This window comes from Rhyacophila brunnea, unplaced genomic scaffold (assembly GCF_057557595.1).
Source record: "Rhyacophila brunnea isolate RB1 unplaced genomic scaffold, BYU_Rbru_1.0 scaffold_2, whole genome shotgun sequence".
Classification (NCBI taxonomy): Eukaryota; Metazoa; Arthropoda; class Insecta; order Trichoptera; family Rhyacophilidae; genus Rhyacophila; species Rhyacophila brunnea.
In genome coordinates this window covers 48,022,969-48,044,987 of record NW_028232859.1, presented here as the reverse complement: position 1 = coordinate 48,044,987, position 22,019 = coordinate 48,022,969, and the positions used below count along the sequence as shown (strand labels likewise).

Here is a 22,019-nt window from a genome sequence, read left to right as displayed (position 1 = left end):
CATTAATTACTATAATATATAATAAATTAACAAAAATTCTTCTATCGCCGTATCAGAGGTAAATACATATTTAGTACAATAGTTAATTATTGCAATATAAAAATGACTTTTACCTCAGATTAGACATACCCAACAGTAATTAAAAATAAATAAATATAATTCATCTTTTATAACTATGCCAACATTATCACTTTAAATTCCAATTAATGAAATTTTGCACTTCATAGGAATCGTTTTTGGTGACTACATACCATGTCTGCCTATGATAAATATACAAATGGATTAGAGTTTAAAGTTGAGATACAACACAAAATACTTAAGCAGGTAAACAAATTACACTTGTACCATTTGAAAGCTATTGAATATAATAAAGTGTGCAAGTCCGTCAATGACATAGCAAAAAATGAAACCGACTTTAAATTCTTTGGCAAACTATTTAGTAGCGTGTCTGTTTAGAAACACCATATCTGTTTATTTACTACATCTGTGACATTGGGATTAAATTATAGGTACAGTATAACCTCAACATAACGGATTTCGGATATTACTAGTCCGTTATATCAAGGTTCTACTGTGCTTGCAATTTGCTTTTCTAATTCTTTTACTTAGGGCTTGCGCAGACAGAGCGCGGTCAGGCGGTCTGCGTTCCGCGTTCGGAGTTCGGCGTTCTTTGTACTGTATGGACTTCATACTGTATGGGTACACAGCCGGTGGTCAGACCGCGCCGGTCAATTGGAACGCTGGAGTTCTGGAGTTCTATGCCCGGAATTACAAAGAACGCCGTACCTCCGCTGAGCAATCACACAACATAGAGCGAAACCACACGGGGGAGTGAGTACGCAACAGCGGTGCTTTCTCACTTCCACTCGCAGTCGGAATATAGCGGTCAAGCATTATGCAGCGCTTGTGTCAGTACAACGTTTGTAAACAAATGGAACGCTTATTGTTGACCGTCACCTGTCTGCTGTCCCTGAACGTTAGCGGTCAACGGTCGGTTGAACGCAGAACTCCGACCGCTCTCTGTCTGCGCAAGCCCTTATTAATAATGTCATGATAATTTATTATATAAACAGAATAATCTCTGATCTCTGTCAGTTGTATATACATAGAGCATGATGATGCCGTAAGGCAAATCCCGGGTCGTGAAAATCGATTCCTATGAAATAGTACAAATTAATTAGGATTCAAAATTCCACAAAGTACACTTAGTATTAATTGATTAAATATCACTTTTAGCACACTTGTTTCATTCGTGTTTCATTGGGTGTTATCTAATATTGTCATGGTAAAATACTCACAACAGATAACAATATTAATTTATTATTCATTGTCACTAAAACACATTTATTATGGTGCATTAATCAAAACACCAGCACAAGGATCACTTTGCGTAAATATGCTAGTGTAGTTGATAAGGAAGAATGACACCAGTGAGCCGATGGCAGACCCAATTTGGGATGCACTTCCACAATAGAACATCCAAGATCCGCCGGCCGAACGGAAAACTGTCGATATGCACAGTTTTATGTAGCTGACCAGTCCAACTACGCAGATCCATACAAAAACCTGCAAGAAATAAAACTAAATTACTTAAACATACTGTCTTTCCACCATAAAAGATTGATGTTTATTCCTAAAAGAAATTTATACTAATAATAATCAAATCATTATTCATCTTACTTTAAAACTCTCTAAAATAGTACGCCGCATGAACCTTGCCTTTGTAAGATTATTATTATAAATACAGTGGCATATTATCAAATTTGATATCTCCTACCAAACTGGTTGCTCAATTCAACATAAATTTGTCAATTAATGGTATCAAAGATTCTTAAATAACTCGGTTATTAAAATAAACAGAGTGACAATATGACAAAAATACTATCGCAACAATCTTGAGTGTGTACAATCACAGTGTTTTCTCCAGTGTGATCTTTGCGGTATTTTTTCACTTTAAACACGTGCAATGCAAAATCATCTCGTGTGCCATTGGTGGCACGCGTGCCATAGGTGCGCCACCACTGATCTAGTCTATTACAAAGATTTCTTCTGTCCAGGGTAAAACTAGGTTGTGTCAAGTAGATTCCTTGTTTTGCTCATTCAATCTTATTCTCTAGATAATAAAGCTTAGGAGTCTGTGTTGAGGATTCCAATTAACAAAATGTAGGTATAAAGGAAATGTCCAGAAAGCAATGAATTTTTTAATACTCAATTATACAGGGAATTATATAATATTATGTTTATTAAGATATTATTACAATCAACGTTATCTACATCTTGTGATTATTTATACATAGCAGTAGTGAAGGGTGGAGGTAGGCTGTTAAGATCCACCATAAATAATGCACATTAAACTTTGTCAGTCATACGTATTAGTTTTCATTGAAATAAGACTACAATTTACAGCTGATGTAGTTTTTAAAATTCAATTAAACCCTGCAAAAATCAATCCATAATAATAGTCGAAAAATACTCGTCTATTTAGAATATATCGAAAATTATGTGATTAAATCATACATAACTTTGGTTATTTTACGGATAGAATAATATTTGTTATGTATTATAGTTTAGTTTAGGCAGGGCATAATGAACATAAAAAAAATGAACCAACAATATAATATGTACTAATATATAATAAAGTATGAATGAAAAAGTGTGTACAATTTTGTCGCATCGGTCAAAATATACCAAAACTATTATGGTTTGGTTTAGGCAGGGTTTAATAGATTTTTAAAAACTATCTAACACAATCTGTAAATAATTGTAGTCTTAGTTCAATAAAAACAAATATGTATGACTACCAAAGTTTAATTTGCACTATTTATGGTGGATCTTAACAGACTACCTCCACCCTTCGCTACTAATACATAGTAAGATAATTCATTATCACTTACCACAAGAACAACTCCGCCGACGGAATGTACCAACGGTGGCATCGGACTCATTACGCTCGCTGTAACCACGTAAACAATAAATGCAGCACACACACATGACAGGAACGATAACGATCGGTTCGAGGTGCGCGGTAGGAATACCGCAAGAAAACAAGCGATGGGATTGGCCATGCTGCTCAAAGTAACGGCAAGGTGGTACGCTGTATTGCCGTATGGTAAGCACGAATATGACTGAATACTCGGAAACACTCCATTGCTGAAAGCGCATATCAAAGCTACCAGAATAAGTAGAGAAGTCGATTTCTGACACGATAACGAGGAACTGTTCGGTGTATTGGATGAGGTACTTAAGCAGTCATCGTGTTTAGAAGATTTATCAGTACTACTCTCTTCTAGATCGAAAGAATTAAATTTATGCTTTTCTTCATTGACCACATTTCGCTTAATAGAATGCACTGTCACTCTCTCGCTTTTGCACACTTTCAATTGATTCAGGAGTATGAAAGAAAAGAAACTTATCGCAATAGCCAACGCGATAAACAAAAAAAAATAACGTGTACTGAACAACGGATCTTTATAAATATGTTCATGTGTCATATTTCCATCGGGAAGGGGTACCAGAATACATAGTGGATTCCCACCGACACCTTGTATTAGCGCAATTATACTGGGAATAAATCCACTTAATCCTTCGCCAATCAAATACGTAATAAGATAAATCTCTTTAAAATGACGCATGTATGGAAAAAAAAGAACTGAGCTGGTACAACCGACTATCGCAGTAAAAAAGACGAGTATCAGAAAAACAGTGCTGCGAGGTTTACCGCCGATGACCGTCGTATAATCATACATGAAGCCCATTAATATTCCTGAAACTACACCGATGCATAGAATGAAATAAATACAATAGGTATCATTGAGTCTTTTAGGTAAGGCTTTGCGGTATATGGCGTAGAATATAGGACCGAGGTTTGCGATTTGGACAGCGACCGACATGAACGAGGGTAGATTCCATGATTCCGGTGCTTTCTTGACGAGAAGTGGTAACTGGACGAACATTCCATTAACGCCGATCCATGCTCCGACGCCAAACAAAATGGCCAAGATGTCGACTAGAATCTTTCGATTCTGAACACATTTTTTGTATCTCTTTATAACATCCCTCATTGTGTTATCTTCGTTTGGATTCCCGTCAAAGTTATCTTTTTCTCTCATCAGCAGTGTATCTGTAAACAAAGATCCAAAATTATTAGGACTGTTAGATACCAATGCATATATCGATGATCGACAGATTTATTATAACTAGGGCTCGGATTTATATGCTAATGCATGTTTTGTTAGGGTGTATGCACAGCTATGGGAGTTGCACAGAAATCCGTTTCGAAAGACGCAGAATCCAAAAATAAAATTTTATTGTGCTTATAAATGCATATTTGAGATGTTAGAGCATATTTGAGACATTAGTGCATATTTTATTAATGAATGCATATTTTAGGGCTTTCGCATTTATAATTTTATCGAAACATAAACTAAATCAGGTAGATGCACATGCATTTTGATGGCATCCCCGGGCATTTCATTAATTTATCAGAAAAAGTGAAGTCAACTCGGGCACCTTTATTTAAATTTTGCGCTATCACCTCTGTGGACGTTGAGAGATCATTTTCCGTATATAAACAAAATACTGACAGATATGCGGAAAATTTTATGGCAGAGAATATTGAAAAAAATATTGTAACTTATTTTCTCGGACAAAAAACAGCAAATAGTATTTAGGAATAGTTAAGTGTGTCGTTTTTTAAGTTGTGTTTAGTTTCCGTAGTTTACATTTTGCATTTCTTGTTCAATTATTTGTACCTACTTGTAAACAAACTATTTTGAAAATTTTATTTGAATAACTTTATACTGATTATTTGTGTTTTTTTGTTATTGTATTATATTGCTTAAGATTATTAATTTGTTATTCGATTTTTATCGGTAATATTGGGTAAAGTGGGTATTTACAATATTTTTCCATAAAAATGACAATTTTTAACTGCATATTTCTTTGGTTTTAGTGCATATTTCAATGATTTTAAGTGCATATGTGCATGCATATAATCATGTTTTTTGTTGCATATAAATCTGCTCCCTAATTATAACATATGAAGCAGTGGCGAACACGAACAAACAATTAAATAACATTTAACGTTCACTAAGCTAACTAACTAAAGAAATGTAGGATATTTCATTTTATGTTAAGAGTAAATATTGGGTCACTATAGTATTATCTTCCATCTGGTAATAACCGGATATCTATATTTCATTTGAAATGCTCAAAACGCTACGGTAATAATATGATGATATATGAACAAACACAGTGGTTAATTTGGTCAAAACATGACCAAAGACCTTATCATAGTTTGATCACTGATAAGTGACATTATTTTCCTAATTAGTTTAATAATTGACAATCTAATTATCATTGTCATCTTCAGTTATTTATTTTAAAATGTTTTTCCCAATGTTAAAATTATTGAACATGGAACATGCTTTAGCGTGTTGACTGCCGAATACCTGATTTTCTGCCTACTGAATCTCTGAATACTGGCTTTTCTAAATTCGAAAGAAAATTTATTTGTGAAATTAACTGAATCCAAAGGATTGGAACAATTTCACTTTTCAAGCAGTACGTCGCGCAGTATGCAGAGAACTGTAGTACGATAAAAAGAAAATAAAATATTAGGCTAGGCGCGAGCGGGAGGGGAGAGCATGGCAGGCGCGGGTGGGAGGGGAGAGCATAGCTTGCCGGTGCCGCAAGACTACACAAAATTTTCATAACGATTTTGCCTGGGAGATCATGAGTAAAGCATGTTCATGCTAAAATGAACTGAGATTTATGTGGCAATTCAAAGCTTAAAATTACTCTCCTGTAAATTCAACATTTTGCAGTTAACAGGTTATGCTTAAACAACACCGATTTATTTAATGGCAGTTTTAAATTGTACACAGTGACATCTATTTATCTCCACTGACCCAAGAAATTATTGCAGCCTATTCGACAAGTTAAAATATAATATAGAAATCATAAAGAATTATGCGTTTCTGTATAGAAAAGATAAGCAGATTGCGACCAGTCTGCCATATGACCATAAAAAGCAAATGAAAGTTTGAAATGAAACTTAACAATACACCCATGGCGGTTTTATCTTTCTGCCAGTTTAATCAGTCAATCTGCAGTGGTATTTGTTCCTAATTTAATTATAAACATATCTATCTCAAGCACCGTGGCCGAGATATTTTTATTTATGTTTATCAATAAAACACTGAAAATATAAAATCCAACTAGAAGTTCTGTAAATATAACTGTCCTAGAATGTTCGTTACGCCACGGTATATGCCTGCATAACAGCGAAATAATAAACATCAATTTGACATAGTTATGCAGAAAGTACCTAGCCAGTCCACAAAAAATAAAAAAAAATGAGATATGATATAGATCAGATGCGAGAAGGTTTTCTCTACGTTCTGCTGAAAATAGCCAAGCCGCAAAAAAAATATTCTTGAAATAAAATACTGTATAAAATTTTACATACATTTTTAATATCATGTTGTTGCTAAAGTGCCATTATCTCAGCTTGACATTATTGTGGACTGGCTACATTCTGCATAACTACGTTCAATTAATATTAATCAGGATAAAACACAATAATATAGAGTGCGAAAATTATAAGTCGTCATGGCGCTGCGATATATTATGAAAGTCATTCGATATATTATGATTGTAGTTCTCGAAACAGCCAAGCTTCACATTATACTTGCTGCAGTCTAGTACTACTTCTATTTATTCCACTTGGAACCTAGTACTACAAATTGAGTTTTATTTTAATTATAACAATGCATTTCCACCACGTATTTACAGTTAACACTATAAAAGAAATCATTAAAATTAATAAAAAAAAATAATATGTTAAAGGATAGTCATAAAATATAAAAAAATTGTGGCTATAAACAACTGCAATCAATTAACTACCAAACAGAAGCTAGATTTGATACTATATGAATATACAAACGAAAAGTACTTACAGAATTAGAATCAAGAAAAATATCTAAACAAGTTAACATGGAGGTTATTGACTTTGTAAACTAATCGCCTCAATTATATAAAATAACCCTTTTTGTGAAGATCCAAACACTACTCAAGAACACTAATTAACAAAAAATAAATGGGCTCACACTTTTGTGAGTTGAATGGTAGCGAAGCAAAATAATTACATTATTAGTTGTGGATGGTCTGCTTTAGAGATGTATCTGATACTTGTAAATTGCAGTAAAGATAAGAGTTTCCTTATCTAAAATGAAATAGACTTTTATACATGACTGGCAAAAGATTAATCTACAGAGTATTTAATAAGATAATAACTGTAATAAGAGTAAAGATATTACAGAGTAAAAGCCTAAAGCCTAAAGAGATGAAGAGATTTGACATTGCATTTATTATAGCAATGAGATAAGAAGCTAAAAGCAATCAAAACGGAAGAATGTAATATTGCCTGTAGATAAGTTGACAGTAAACTTAAGCCGGCTCTCACATCAAAACTCGTCTCGCCCGCAAAGTGTCGAATACGTGCGTGTGACGTTATCGTTAATCACAAAACACACGTTGCCAAATGGAGCTCCGCAGATCGGTCAAATGCGACTTTTTAGTTTAGTTGTTTGAAAAAAACATCTGGAGGCACATGCAACTATTTTCACCGGATATACAGCGCAGGCAGGTATAATCCCAAAATTTTGCAGAAAACGTTGTGAAAGTAATGTCATTGTCCTCGCAAGGCCTTGCACATAAGAAAGTTGCATGTTGCGTTCAGTTTTGATTTATGACTATTATCCCGGACGAGACGATTTTCAATGTGTGACTGGGCTTAGCCGCCTCGCACATTTAACTTTTGTGGACTGCAACACGTCGAATATGTCGATGTGATTTTGTTAGTATTCACAAAACACACGTAACCTAATCGACCTACACACACTGCTGGAATGCGATATAAATAGCTGGTGTCGCTAGTAACAAATTTTACTCGACTCGGACTGCATGTTCCACATCCTTAGTATTGTAATTATACATACAAAGAAGCCACGAGTCGGCCATTTCTAATTCAAACGTCAAACTCGCCAGTCGCCTCCTACTTATCGAAATGGCAGATGAGTGCACCAATATTTATTTCTACAATGGATACACTGTGCATCGGATGAACCTGATATTTTTGACTTACATAATAATTGCTGTTTCGGCACTGATGGCATTTTTGTGCAATGATGTTTAATTTATCTTGACGACGTTCACGTTTCCAGAGATTGCAAGCATCACTGGTTATGTGCGAGAGCAAGAGATGCAACATGGGTGCGACATACCTACAAGGTTTGATTTATGGCTGTGTCGCAGACGAGACGATCTTGTATGTGAGACCCGGCTTAGTGATCATAATATTATCTCTGGCCAGTTATTATTAAGGTCAAAGACAGCCACTTAGGCAAGACAAGATTTAGAATGGTTGATAAATTTAGGCGTGCATTGTCATTAAAATATAGTAGTGGAGACATACTGTAAAATATAGTATTATTAAAAATAAAATTAATAATATAATATTTCAAAATATTTGCCTTTTGATTATCATTTTGACGAGGTATTTTTACGATAAAGTAAGAGAAAAATTAAGCCACTATGTTTGCTTCTAAGTGGAACACTTTTGGAGATAATATTAAAACACTTTTTTTTTACAAAGAATGGTTGTTGGTCATTAGATAAAATACACATTGAGAAATAACAGATTTTTTTGTCACCAGCCATGGGATTGAACCTACAAACCACAATTTTACAGACGGTCACCATACCAACCGGGCTACCTAATCAAACACTTCTTTTTTTTTAATTTTTGTCGGTCTGTTTGTTTCAATATAGCTCAAAAACTACTGGAACAATCAATCCTTGCCAAAAATATACCCTAACACTATTGGGAGGGAATGAGATGATTACCCACCATCAACTGGACACTGCTGATTGAACAGTGGACAACTGGATGACAAGACAACTGGACAACGGACATCTGGGTACTACACAGATTAATAAAATGTGTGTAGGAATTCACATAGATTAAGATTTGAACCAGAAATTACACAAGCATGTCTACTTTTCGTAATATTGGAATGTAAAAGCACACCATTGACATGAGTCTTTATAACAACTTACTATAAACCTCATTTTTTATGGGTAGATATTTTGTAGTAGACTTGCTCATCTACTTGCTGATTCTGCCTGGTATTGCCTGGTCGGTGGCGCTTAATCAACCTATCGGGGCACTTTTACTCTTCAAACCTTGCCTTGGAACAGAAACAGAGGATATAACACCTAACAAGTGGTTGGTGATGCTGTAGAGTTTGCTTTTAATGGAGTACTGTTCTAAATTCAATGTTACGTATATTAAGTATTGAATAAATGCCAATTTGCTCCTTCACTATAGGTCATAAGTCAAAGAAATATCTCGTATCGATTCTAAATTGGACTTGTGAAACGATATTGTATACCTTGTTCACACGTACATTGTTGTTTGCGACATTCATTAATGTCATGCGCGTTATTTTTAACAGTCAGAAAGATTACTTTATAAGCAACAGTGAATAATCATTAGCATAAAATACTAATTTGAAATGTCAATATTAAAGGTAAACAAATAGAGTAAATTAGAGACTGTCATTAATGACATGAAATTGAAGTCACATAAAGGAAACATGAGTTTTGCTTTATTATTTTTAGGATAACTTTTTCTTAACCAAGCAAATTATTATTATGAAACGTTTATATTAGAATTTAAATTTTAACAGTGCATTGATAGTTAAAGTGCATTATTATTTAAAATACCTGTATTTATTTCTAATTCAGTCATCTTAAAATGGTTGCAACACTGTTATGACAACACAATAAACTAATATTATAAAATAAACCCCAATTCCCAAATAAAAAATGAACAAGCAGTTAAATGAACAGTCTCCCAAAATGGTCATTCAAAATATGAACGATACGACGCGCTACAATATTCAAGTAAATTTTTCTTTGCTATCAGAGGTTGGCCTTGAAGGAACTATTGAAAAAAATTTAGAAGCATAATATCAGTCAATAAACGGTTACATAACATTATTTAAATTGATAATCTATTAAAATTCATATAAAATGGTGAATTGAATAAAATAATGGAAAAAATTAACATTAGATCTTGTGTAAATGCAACGTAATACTATAACATAATATTATATTTAAATATTAGTCAGAGGAGGTTTTTTATTTACAAAATTATCTGAGTAAGCAACATTCTTTATTGAAATTTAATTAGAAAACACCTCAGATATATACCTACTAGAAAAAATCTTTTGAAAAAAATGCGACGCCATGCGGGATTCGAACCCGCATCCATTGGATTCCAGTTAATGTGCTTTATCAATTGAACCACCTGCGTCCTCTTACCTAAAAGACGAAATTAACTAGCATTCATACATCAAGTGCTGAAACTTCAATAATATTACAGTGACTTGAACAGAATGGCCGCATTGAAACAGCTGATTGCTTAAATAGCCGGCATATTTCTTGATTGCGTGATGAAAATGCGCTTTAATATTTTAAGATTGCCAAGCGTTACTCTGACAGAAAATTAACTAAAATCGGTTGCTCGACGCACATGTGACATAACTCTACCCAAATTTTACTGTAATAACTGACTGTCTAACAGGCGTTACCTGATAATAATTGTTTGTAAGCGGTGCACACTTTTAATAGGTTCATATAATATAACACAATGTAGCCATATTGGATCCAGAAAAATGTATAACGTGGTTGGAATGGATCATCCGATGTGACCGCATATTTAGCCATGTAATTTAGTTGACATCCACAAAATACACTTTACTTAATGCACTGACACTCCATGAGTTAGTTCAACTTTGTTGATTGGGAAAAAAATTATTTGTGCTGGCAACTAAATTGGAAACTTAGCTGAATGTATGTACATATCGTCACTGTTCTGGCAGAAGACACTAATTCGAAAAAATGACATATTGAGTTAGTTATACCAAAATGTTCATTATTTCAAACTTTACCGTCTGGAAACCTTCTTAATAAATAAACAGTCTTTATTTTAAAGTCATCCTTTTTACAATTACTTAATAAACTCACGTGATAGACCATTTCAAACATTTTAACAACTTCAAAGTCAAATTACTCAAAACTAGTATTCTCCAGTTAGTGTGTTCTGCCAGAACAGAGACGATATATTACTTTTGGCAAACATACCTCGGAAATGCCACAATAATAATGACCGAGCATAGAACCCCGTTTACACGTGCATGGATTTACTGCTGACAGTACGTATTATTGCAGCCATAACAAGAAACGCAAGTATAAACACGTATTATCGTACAAGTTGCAAGATTGCTTGCATGGATCAAAAAAATTCAGCAGCTTCTAAATTTTCAAGTGACAGTTGGAACTTGTGCGATATCTGCGCCTGCGCAGTAAATTGATAGAGGCGAACCTGCCGGGAAAAAAACAAACCACACCGCGCAGCGTATTTTTGACATTTTTTACCAATTTTCACAACTAATCAAATAGGAACAATTATGGAACATTATATAATTTTAGAAAAACACTGAGAGACTATATCACAACCAATAGAAAAAACTTTTTTGAAAAAAGTAAGCCAACCGGTCGGGAATCGAACCCGGCATCTCCAACGGGTAAACGCCCCAAACTCGTCGCATTCAACCATTATGCTACGGAAGACATACTAATGATTTCGAAGAGCGCTGAGTGGTAGGTATTTAATAGCCAATAGCTTAAATATTGTCTATTGGTTGTGATATACTCTCTCAGTTAGTGTTTTTCTAAAATTATATAATGTTCAATAATCAGAATGATATATTCTTAAATCTTGTGAATTATTCGTTTGAATAAAAGAAATAGTTAATTAAAAATTATTAGCAAGTACAAGAAGTTGCTTAAAAAATATTGGAGAAATTCCTAGACGTCGGTTAGTAATCATTTGTAATAGTAAAATAGCTACCTACTTTGATTTAATAAACAAAAATCGATTGCCGAAGTAACATGATTTCGAAGAGCGCTGAGTGGTAGGTATTTATTTAATAGCCAATAGCTTAAATATTGTCGTCGTTAGTATGTCTTCCGTAGCATAATGGTTGAATGCGACGAGTTTGGGGCGTTTACCCGTTGGAGATGCCGGGTTCGATTCCCGACCGGTTGGCTTACTTTTTTCAAAAAAGTTTTTTCTATTGGTTGTGATATACTCTCTCAGTTAGTGTTTTTCTAAAATTATATAATGTTCAATAATCAGAATGATATATTCTTAAATCTTGTGAATTATTCGTTTGAATAAAAGAAATAGTTACTTAATTAGGAACAATTATTATCGCAATAGTTGAATTTACACACTATTGGTGTCAGAAAATCCATGCTTGTGTACAGACACTATTATATCATCTTTTTCATACAAAAAGTTGTAAAATACCCTCAACAATAGTTGCACTCCATCGATATATCTGTAATTGTGCGACTGAATATTTTTGTCTTTATTTTTCGCTTGATTTTGTTCAATAATATTTAGCTGGTTTAAGGATTTGAATTGAAATCATACCTATGCATGAGACAAAGCAAGTAATTTCGTAGGTTTTCTGATTTTAGATTGTGTCGAGGTTGCATTTGATTCTCTATCTGTCTAACCACAATAATATTATTGTAAAATATGTGTGACGTTAAAGCATATAAAAATATGTGAAATAATGCATTGATTGTAAATCAAACAATGATCTGCTGGTTAATATAATATCTTTAAGTCAAATCATAACATTTTTTATAGATACGGTACCAAGTATAAATAATCAATACATTATTTTGATTGATACACATCTCAGTTTGATATTAATCTATAGTTTGTAATCTAATCTAAAACAAATCGATAGTTCATTTTATATGACAGATAATAATTAATTTTATATCAATATGTACCTATAATTGAGGTGCTGAAGATTAAACTAATACAGATATTGATATGCAATTTAAAAAATAAGAGCAATTTGCACATCACCACCACATACACATTTACGCATGAAACAGGATTGGAACATGTAACTAGAGTCTGTCTTCTATAAGCTGGCGTGCGGTTTCCCCCCGCTTCAGAATCCTAACACTGCATTCCCTCTCGTTCCCTCACATTGAAAACTTGCAATAGTCGAACGCGATGGCACAATGCTCTGCGTCTGCGAATGACATGACGTGAACGCCAGCTTATAGAAGACAGACAAGATCTACCTACTTGAAAATATGACCATATTTATTGGGAGTTGGTCCTAAATTGGGAGTAGGTACATCCTGGACATGGTGGTATCTTAAGCCCCATTGACACGGTCCGAGTACACTCGGATGACGACGTCCGATCTTAGTGAATTTGGACCGCATTCTATTTTTCCGAGCTAGCTAGTATAGAAGTAGTTAGTATGAAGCTGTCTCGTACGAGTGTGCTTTCATCCGAGTGTATTCAGATCGGGTCAACGCGGCTTTAACATACTCTTTAAAATGATCGGTTGTTACCCATTTGGATACCCCTACATACAATATACACATTGATTTAAAAACAAATTAGAATTATTTAGTTGCAGGTAGGGATAACATCATAATGAAAGAAAAGGTATTAATACTTCATGGATATCCCAAGCTACGGGATTTGAACCAATGATTAACCAATCAGGACCAAAATTCGTTAATCTCTGCTTCCCGGTGTGCATTAAAAATGAAGCACAATCAATTTTAAAAACTTCGACTGAAAGCAAAAGAAATTTTGGCTGAGCAGAAAAAGTGCAAATTTTGATTTGAAAACTTAGTTCTCTTAAATCATCCCAAGTTAGTTAAAAACTTAACCATTGAGTGTATTGTAAATTTTAATTAATATTGTGTAACTAACTCTATGATATGGCAATTTACTTTTACCCAGCTGTGTTAATTAGGCTAACATATTACTTAATTTGAATGGAGGTTACATCACTGGTAGGTAAGCAAAGATGTTGGCACGATAAAGATGCTGTATAAAATATACTAGTGGGCATTTCCTTACTATTATAGACCCACTAAAATTTAATAATCGATATAATGGTTTAAATTAAAATTAATAATACTACATTACTGACCATAATAATGTTGTCCAATGTTTCCACTAAACTGACAAAAACCTGTTTAAATCAAATGCAAATTTATGTAAAAGCGATCAATAAATCTGTCAAGAATTAGAGTCAGAGACGGTCTCTAGACAGAACACACCGCATATACTTAATAAACGAAATAATAATTAAGAGAATTTTATTTAAAGGTTAAAGTTGTTTTGTCTTGTCAGTCAAGTCAAAGCTGTCAACGGCAGTGTTGCCATCTTTTTGTAACTGAATTATAGTACGCGGTCCCAAAAATATTATAATAGTATGTAAAGTCAAAAGTTATATAGTACGCATTTGTCTTCAGTTGAAAATGTATCGTAAACAAAATATTATCCCGAATGGGGTATTTTGCTTGTTTACCTATTATTGGCCTTTGCAAAACCAATAATAGGAATGTACAATTGAACTGGTCATTTCGAAAACCCCATAACTGACAGAAATCAAATTTTTCAGGAGAGAAAAAAACCTTGTATTTTTTTTGTTTAGTGACGTAGGTACGTTAAAAAAACTCAGCTGTAGAATAATATAATATGGAACATTTAAGTTCTAAAATAAATATGAAATTTTATCTGATTTAATGGCAAAATCTGTTTTAATTTCTTGTAATTATGTTGTTTTCGAAATGAACATGTAGAATACCGTTATGATTGATAATAAATAATTAATTTTAATTTAAAAAATATATTTGATACAGATTATGCAAATTTAGTATTTCAGATAATAAGTTTATCAAAAAAATCAATCAATCGTCATTTTCAGTTTCTATGGTTTGCCACTGGAAAATTGTTTCATAAAAAAGGATATATTTTTCAGGAATATACTGCCGAAGTTTTTTCATTTATTTTAATTTTTGATGTACTGGATCTTGAGATCTATGAGAGAATACTCATATAGAGTATTGGATCCTATCTTGACGCCGGATTAAGCGTTTCGCAGTATCGAAATCCCTATCACAGGGAAGAAATGAGTGACCCCGCATTGGTACAACATGAACAATACTTTGAAATCTTTTGTGTCAGTCAAAGTAAGAAAAAATCAAAACCACAGTCTGAAAAAATGTACAGTTCTGTAATTTGCTAGAGTATAAATCTATCAATGTAGTTCATCAAAAATGTGCACACTTCATTGGGCCCTTTTTTGGTAGTCCTTCGTGGTAGCAATACAATCCTGTCTTATTTGACTTTAAGGTTGTGTATAAAAAAAGAGTTTACTCATAGCTGGCGATATTCAAAAAATTCATGCACAGGAATATTCGGAAGTGAAAGAATTTGCATATTATAGTTGATTAGGGTATCTAAGGATAATCCGTGCGAAAACAACACAACTACTGCATTTATGTTGTTTTCGAACTGACTTGAAACTTTGACTTGAAATAAAATCGTGTTGCATATTCACAATTGAGTTGTTTTCGAAGAGAATGATAGGTCTACCCCAAAGACTCAATCTCTTTGGTCTACCCTCAATAAACAATAATCCGCAATAAAAGCATTTTGCCATTTTGTGTCAGTTATGGGGTTTTCGAAATGACAAGTTCAATTATTTTACTCATCTTGAAGAACTAAAAATTTCAAAAATAGTTTTTTTTTTAATAAAAAACCTAACAATAATTAGGTAACAAATTAAGTAATTTAAAATATTTATCATGAGAAAGAATTAGCGTTAATAATATAGTAGACGTCTATTATAACAGTCTTGAAATAGAGTTTTTATAGATTCTACGTTATTTGAATTATTTTATTATTAACAAGCTATTTTGGGTTACAAACCCATCCTCATTATCTAATAGGTACGCAAATATAATAAATGAATCGCTTAAAATTTTGAAAATACTATTTTATTTAATTTCACGTAGGTATAATTTTTTCAACTTCCTACTAAATAAATTTTCCCCACAAGCGACTATATTAACAAGATTTAAAGGAAATAAAAATGATAACTATTATTGTTATTAGGGGATTATCTTCATACTGTGCTATAACATATTATTATTATTTATATGTTACCAAATTGAAAAGAAACGTCAGCTGTGTTGCATATATTCAATATAATTATTATGAACCGTGTAGTATAAATATTGAACATTATAATATTTTAAGCGCACCTATAATACTGGATCTGGCAAATACACAAATTGGTTTTCAATAATTACTTGTGCTTGGAGTCACAGTACGGACCGAATACGTTGAACAAGTGGCTAATATCCATTTCTCGTAAAAACTCAAACTTCCACCGGTGGAGTACCATAATATTATGATCGTGTTAAGATCGGACATGGTAAAAAAAATACCGTTGTATATAGGATCTTTTTATATGGACCAAAAATATAGCACAATTACTGTAATAAAATTATTATAAGATATAACATTGACGTCAAGTGAGTGCTGACATTTTTCTTTCACACATTTATAGGTAGTACCTACTTAGTACATTTTACGCAAAGTGGGTAAAAATGAATACTTTTAGTATTTCCGAAAATACTTCGGTTGTTTTTATTAAGCATTTCATTCGTTATATTGTAGTATAAGGTCTTTCAGTCAGAGTTGGTGCTACACAGATACGAAAGATTGTGTGTATTGGTGAATTTCTGAAGAATACAGTATTCTTTTACAGGCAGTATTCGGCCGCCTCAACTCTGCTTGTGCGATCTATACCTACCTATAAAATAAAATTATAATACCTATTAAAGAACTAATTTAGCTCCTCACAAGGAACCAATGTTATAGTACAATACTATAACTATAGCTAGATTGGCAGCACTCAATTAGGAAATATTTTAGTGTTGCCAGTACAATGACGTTTGACTAAATCGATTAATTTTTTGTGGTGTGCGAATCGTATAATAATTTTTATTTATTTATTAGGTACATTTACCTAAATAAAGATAATATTACACCTATCTCATAATGTATTACCAATAAAAAAATGTACTTAAAATGATAGGATTATCGATGACCTTGTTTTTAAAATTATTGTATAACCTCACCGGAACTGGAACTAAAAGAACATGTGTTTGAGAATTTTAAGATGGGATCAACTTAAAAAAAAATCTAGGTTTTTCCGAAGAACTTTCATTCAAACAGGGACAAACAGGAGTCCACTATAATTTTCGAGATATCGCGGTTGCTAAACCAAGATTCTCAATAACATATAGATATATTGTCTCTATATAACAAAAACATTAAAGCAAAATTAGGTACCTACCGTTCAGTAGCGAAGGGTAGAGGTAGGCTGTTAAGATCTGCCTTATGTAGTGCACATCAAACTTTCATATTCATACGTTTTGTTTTTATTGAACTAAGACTAAAATTATGTACAGATCGTGGTGGCTAGTTTTTAAAAAACAATTAAACCCTGCCAACTAAACCATAATAGTTCTCGTGATAATGATACTCGTATTATATCAAACTAAGACTTGTTAGTGATAAAGTGGATATTTCATTGTAATGATCTTGAATTTTATTATTTTTATGTTAACAATTAGGGCTTAGATATCGAATTTCTAATAACTAGCCATTCATTAGGTACCTACCTATGGAAGTATTAATATTCACTTTATTCAGCTTAAGTACCTAATATGTATGTGATTATAATAATATTTTTCCGATAAGCTTGTTAAATGTATTTGATTTATTTTCAACAGTGGATTTCTTAGAAGTATTTCATAATTATTTCAATAAGTACATATTATTATTTTTTGTCTCTTTTTAAATTGGTTAGTATAAATATATCTGTATTATTCAAATTTATTTATTTTACATATAACGAACATAAGAAATAGAATAAGAAAATAAATAAAATAAAATAACAAAAATAAAAGTAAAAGTAAATGGAAACACACAGAGTGAACTATTGATAGACCCTATCTTAAAAACTTATAAAACAACGTCCACCTAAATTCACCCTCACGTAAATGGAATATATCAATATTCGAAGCGATTTCATTAAAAATTGTTATTGCTCTCCCAATTGGCATCACTAATGGCAGGTTAGTTCCGCACCTTGGGAAAACAAACAACGGATGCCCTCGATTCCTAAGGTAATTATCAGAGACACAGAGGCCAACACCACCAAGAATGGCAGAGTTTACATTTATGCCGCGTATAAGTCGGAAAAAAAATATGTAGCTAAATTAAGATCCCTTCTAAATTTTAAGCTACAGTATCTAAGCATACCGAAGAGAAAGTCAGTCGGATAGAGCCACGGATAATATCCATACAGCCGAAAGTAAAGGAGTCTCAAAAATTTATTTTGGACTCTCCACCCAGTGATGTCCCTAGATAAATGCCACCAACCAGACACTAATATCAAATCGTCCCCTTATTGCAGAACTAGCCTAACTGATTTTTGGACATTTTACAGGAGAGCACCTTTAAACTTTATTTCGTCATTAATTTGAAAACTGTAAATATAAAAAAATTGATTTAAATATATGATAATGCATTGGTTAAATGCTTTGTTTATGTGAAAAAAAAATACCAAAAAGTATATTCCGTCACATATTTTATGCAGATAGGCTACTTTTGCACTACAGTATTTGAAATCAGCACTATCTTATTTGAGTTAAGCTTGTTCTGCATAACTATTAGGATATAGTTGTACTACAATAATTCAGATCAGAACTATCTTAATTGAGTTAAGGTATTTGAACGCGAACATAAGGCAATAAAAAATGGTACCTTAAGCGCATTAGGAAGTTAGGCTAAATTTGTATAGCACTACAAAATAAAAATTAAATCTACCACAAAATCTACCAAACACTTCAACGAACATGGGTACTTATAATATACTGTAGTTTTAATGAAAGTTAAAGTTCAAGAAGTTATATAAATGAAAAGGCAATAAAACCTATTACTCATAAGCACTATTTTTAATTTAATCACGGTCTGTTTCATCCCTATTCACTTCTTGTGGTGAGGTGATCAGTCCTGTATAGAAAGAATGGTAGTCAACAGGGATTATTTTCTCCGGGCAAAGATACATTAGGTCACAATGTTTTAGCTTAGCTATTGGTATGACCGAACTTCTTACTGTCATCAATTTGAAGTCAGTTATCTTTTGAATTAGTGGTCCACGGCTACGCTCAGCTGTATTAACTGGTGCAGGCGAATCTTCAAAGTTGTACTCGATTTGGAGTGTGTGTGGATTTTCTGGCATTACTGAGATTCGTTTTATCTTTTGCCAAGAAAATTTGATTCCACGTTCATCATAATCTCAATTTTCGGTTGTTGATTTCAAGCAATGTAGGTGTAGGGTCTCTTCCTACATGCTGATCGTGCTATTGAATACCACTAGCTCGGTGTATATACTGGTATTTTCTTGGCAGCCCTTTCAATAACACTATGAATCGAATCAACTTCATTCTGCGTGTGACCTTTTTCTGAAAAGATATGTGTTATTTTACAAGAGAAATTGGCCGCACAGAACATGTACATACAGTACATGAAATGGATACAATTTTTTCCAGCACGATTATCTGAAAAAAATATGAATTCTTCCGATTACAATTCCAATTCCTTCCGATACCTGTTGTTTGATGAAATCAAAGACACAGCTTCCAAATTTCACACACTCCTCTCATTCCAATTGATCCATGCCACATAAAACAATGATCTTGTTGTGATCCTAGATCATGAATACTGAGATTGTATGTGGCATACTTTCGTTTATGTTTATAGTATAGTTGTGCGGCTTCTGCTCTGGGATTTGTAAGACTTGTTGCGCAATAGGAACGTTTTATTTAAGTTTTCCTGCTCCTTGACATTTATTTTAACTTTCGGGTAATTTCTTTATTTTTTAAATGAGTATCATAATATTCTGCTTTCATAATATCTTTTTCTTCATTACTGCTCTGCTCATATTTCAAGAAAAAGTCACACTGGTCCTTCTTCGGAGTAAAGAATAATTAAATTCATTACAAAATATGCCTCTATATGTAGGCACATTGAAGATTACGATGACTTCTTTCTCGACCTTCACTTATATCAATTGTAGTTCTTTTTTTTATTAAATTCAACGAAGCGGTTCACGTTGATTATTTATATCACCTAAATTCCAAAACTGATGAAATATTGCAACCCTCTGTTCTTGGGTAATTTTTATAGAACAACCAAATTTGCATGTTTGAGGAGAGGGTTCCTTCATTTGACACTCACATATTACATTGTTTTTCCAGTTTATAAATTCGTTTCCAGAATTTCGCTACTTTTTTATTACATTTCTGCGCAACAGAGCTTCATTATGATGTCTTTTGCCCCTGCTTGACTTGAGTTATACACCTCTAGGACAGGTGCTGAAAGTCGATTTACAATATTACCAATACCATTTGATGAGTTTTCATCACTGTGTGATGATAGTGAATACTGTGGTGGTTCATAGTCTGATACACTGTCGGTAGAAAATGGGTCCACTTTCCCATCATTATCAAAGGAATCAGATGTCGAAAGAACCTCTTGATCATCCATAAAATTATTGCAAACCTTGTCGATGATTACAGAGTCTGAAAATATATACATCATTGAGCTAATGTGCGGGATAGAAGCAAATTGCAGTTCTTATTTCAGTCAAGAAAATATTTATTTTTGTGAACAATAAAACTCATAATTACCTCGTTGTTCTAATGTAAAGTGGGCCACTGTGGCACTGATTTCTCCTTCGTTATTTGGAGTCAGCGGGATCAATCGATTTGGTGTTGATTGAACTCCAGTCATGCCACTGATTTCGGTAGAAAATGTGTTAACTATCTCATCATCATCAACCGAATTAGATGTGGAAGGAGCCACTAGATGGTCCATAGAATAATTGCAATACTTGTCGGTAATTACAGCATCAGCGTAATTACGTTGGCAGTTGACATTGACAGCGAACTAGTACAAATAAATCCTAACTGCAATAGAAAGAGGCGATATTGCCAACGTGTAGGTGTACTTTTGCGTGCAGAACTAGCTTAACGTCAGTTAGGCTAATTTTGTTCCAAAATATTTTTAAGATTGAATTTAGGCTTGGAATGATCTAAGCTGATAACTTTTTTTATATTGATAATTCAGATACGCCTGTTCGGACTCCAGATAGAGAATCAAAAAAGGAATTTTTCTATCAAATAAAAAAAAAATCACAAAAAATCAGTTAGGCTAGTTCTGCAATAAGGGGACGAAATACACATTATAGGAACATGTCATGTTCTCAGTTTTATGTAACTATTTCAACGGATAGTAAAACGCAGTGACGTCCCGTGGGGTTAGGCAGATTGAGCATCGCTGGGGGGGGGGGGGGGGCAGCAGTTACACGAAGGGCGGCAAATCGAGGAGAATCATTTGGTACGATTATATTATATAGAAATAGCTTCTTAAACTTAGCAATAATAAAAATATCCTTCCATTAAAAAATCAGCTCACTGGTTGGAAAAAAATGTATTTTATGTATAAAAGGTTTAGCAGGGCTGTAATTTTTTGTCGGGTTCGCGATGACTAGTTTACTTCTGTTGCCCTTCGACGTCCTTGGTGACCAGAAACGACACGTGCAGATTTGCGAATAATTACAGTCTGACTTATTAAACCAGCCAACGCACGGAAGTTGCATTGGCGCGTTAGCCGTATAAACATAAACTAAAGATGCACCCTCCTCTTACAGAGCGTCATATCTATCGCTCCTGTGGGTCTATTCTATACTTATCGACCGCTAAAGAGCAGCTAAGTAGCAAGAGAGGTGCTGTTAAAATATAGCACTTATTGCAACAAATAATTACTACCAACGTATTGTAATTGTTACAGTATGTGCTAATACTTTGATACAAACCTACCCTAAGATTGATAATATTTATCACTTTATCACTTTAGCGGTCGATAAGTATAGAATAGACCCACTGGTCCACGATTTTAGTCTGTACCA

The 22,019-nt window shown here is 33.4% G+C and overlaps 1 protein-coding gene across 3 annotated transcripts; it reads right to left on the bottom strand.

Moving 5' to 3' along the window:
* Window positions 1-1,041: 1,041 nt before the first annotated feature.
* Window positions 1,042-14,327, bottom strand: LOC147072436 (solute carrier family 52, riboflavin transporter, member 3-A-like). Of its 3 annotated transcripts, none has more exons than XM_085947211.1 (3): window positions 14,115-14,327; window positions 2,895-4,120; window positions 1,042-1,566 (listed from the first exon to the last, which is right to left on the bottom strand). In XM_085947211.1, exons 2-3 carry the CDS (start codon window positions 4,107-4,109, stop codon window positions 1,348-1,350), a joined length of 1,434 nt encoding a protein of 477 aa, XP_085803337.1. In that variant the 5' UTR covers window positions 4,110-4,120; window positions 14,115-14,327; the 3' UTR covers window positions 1,042-1,347. The 3 variants fall into 3 exon arrangements, with proteins under 3 accessions (XP_085803337.1, XP_085803338.1, XP_085803339.1); XM_085947212.1 differs by lacking the exon at window positions 14,115-14,327 and adding an exon at window positions 6,960-7,156; XM_085947213.1 differs by lacking the exon at window positions 1,042-1,566 and adding an exon at window positions 2,279-2,320 and having other exon boundaries at window positions 2,862-4,120.
* Window positions 14,328-22,019: the final 7,692 nt, after the last annotated feature.

What these genes read in the sequence shown, in the direction of transcription:
- LOC147072436 (XM_085947211.1), bottom strand. Translation starts at nt 4,109, where the DNA reads ATGAGAGAAAAAGATAACTTTGACGGGAATCCAAACGAAGATAACACA. An exon ending in TCGGCGGAGTTGTTCTTGTG is followed by an intron (nt 1,567 to 2,894) that starts GTAAGTGATAAT and finishes TATTTCTTGCAG; the next exon opens with GTTTTTGTATGGATCTGCGT.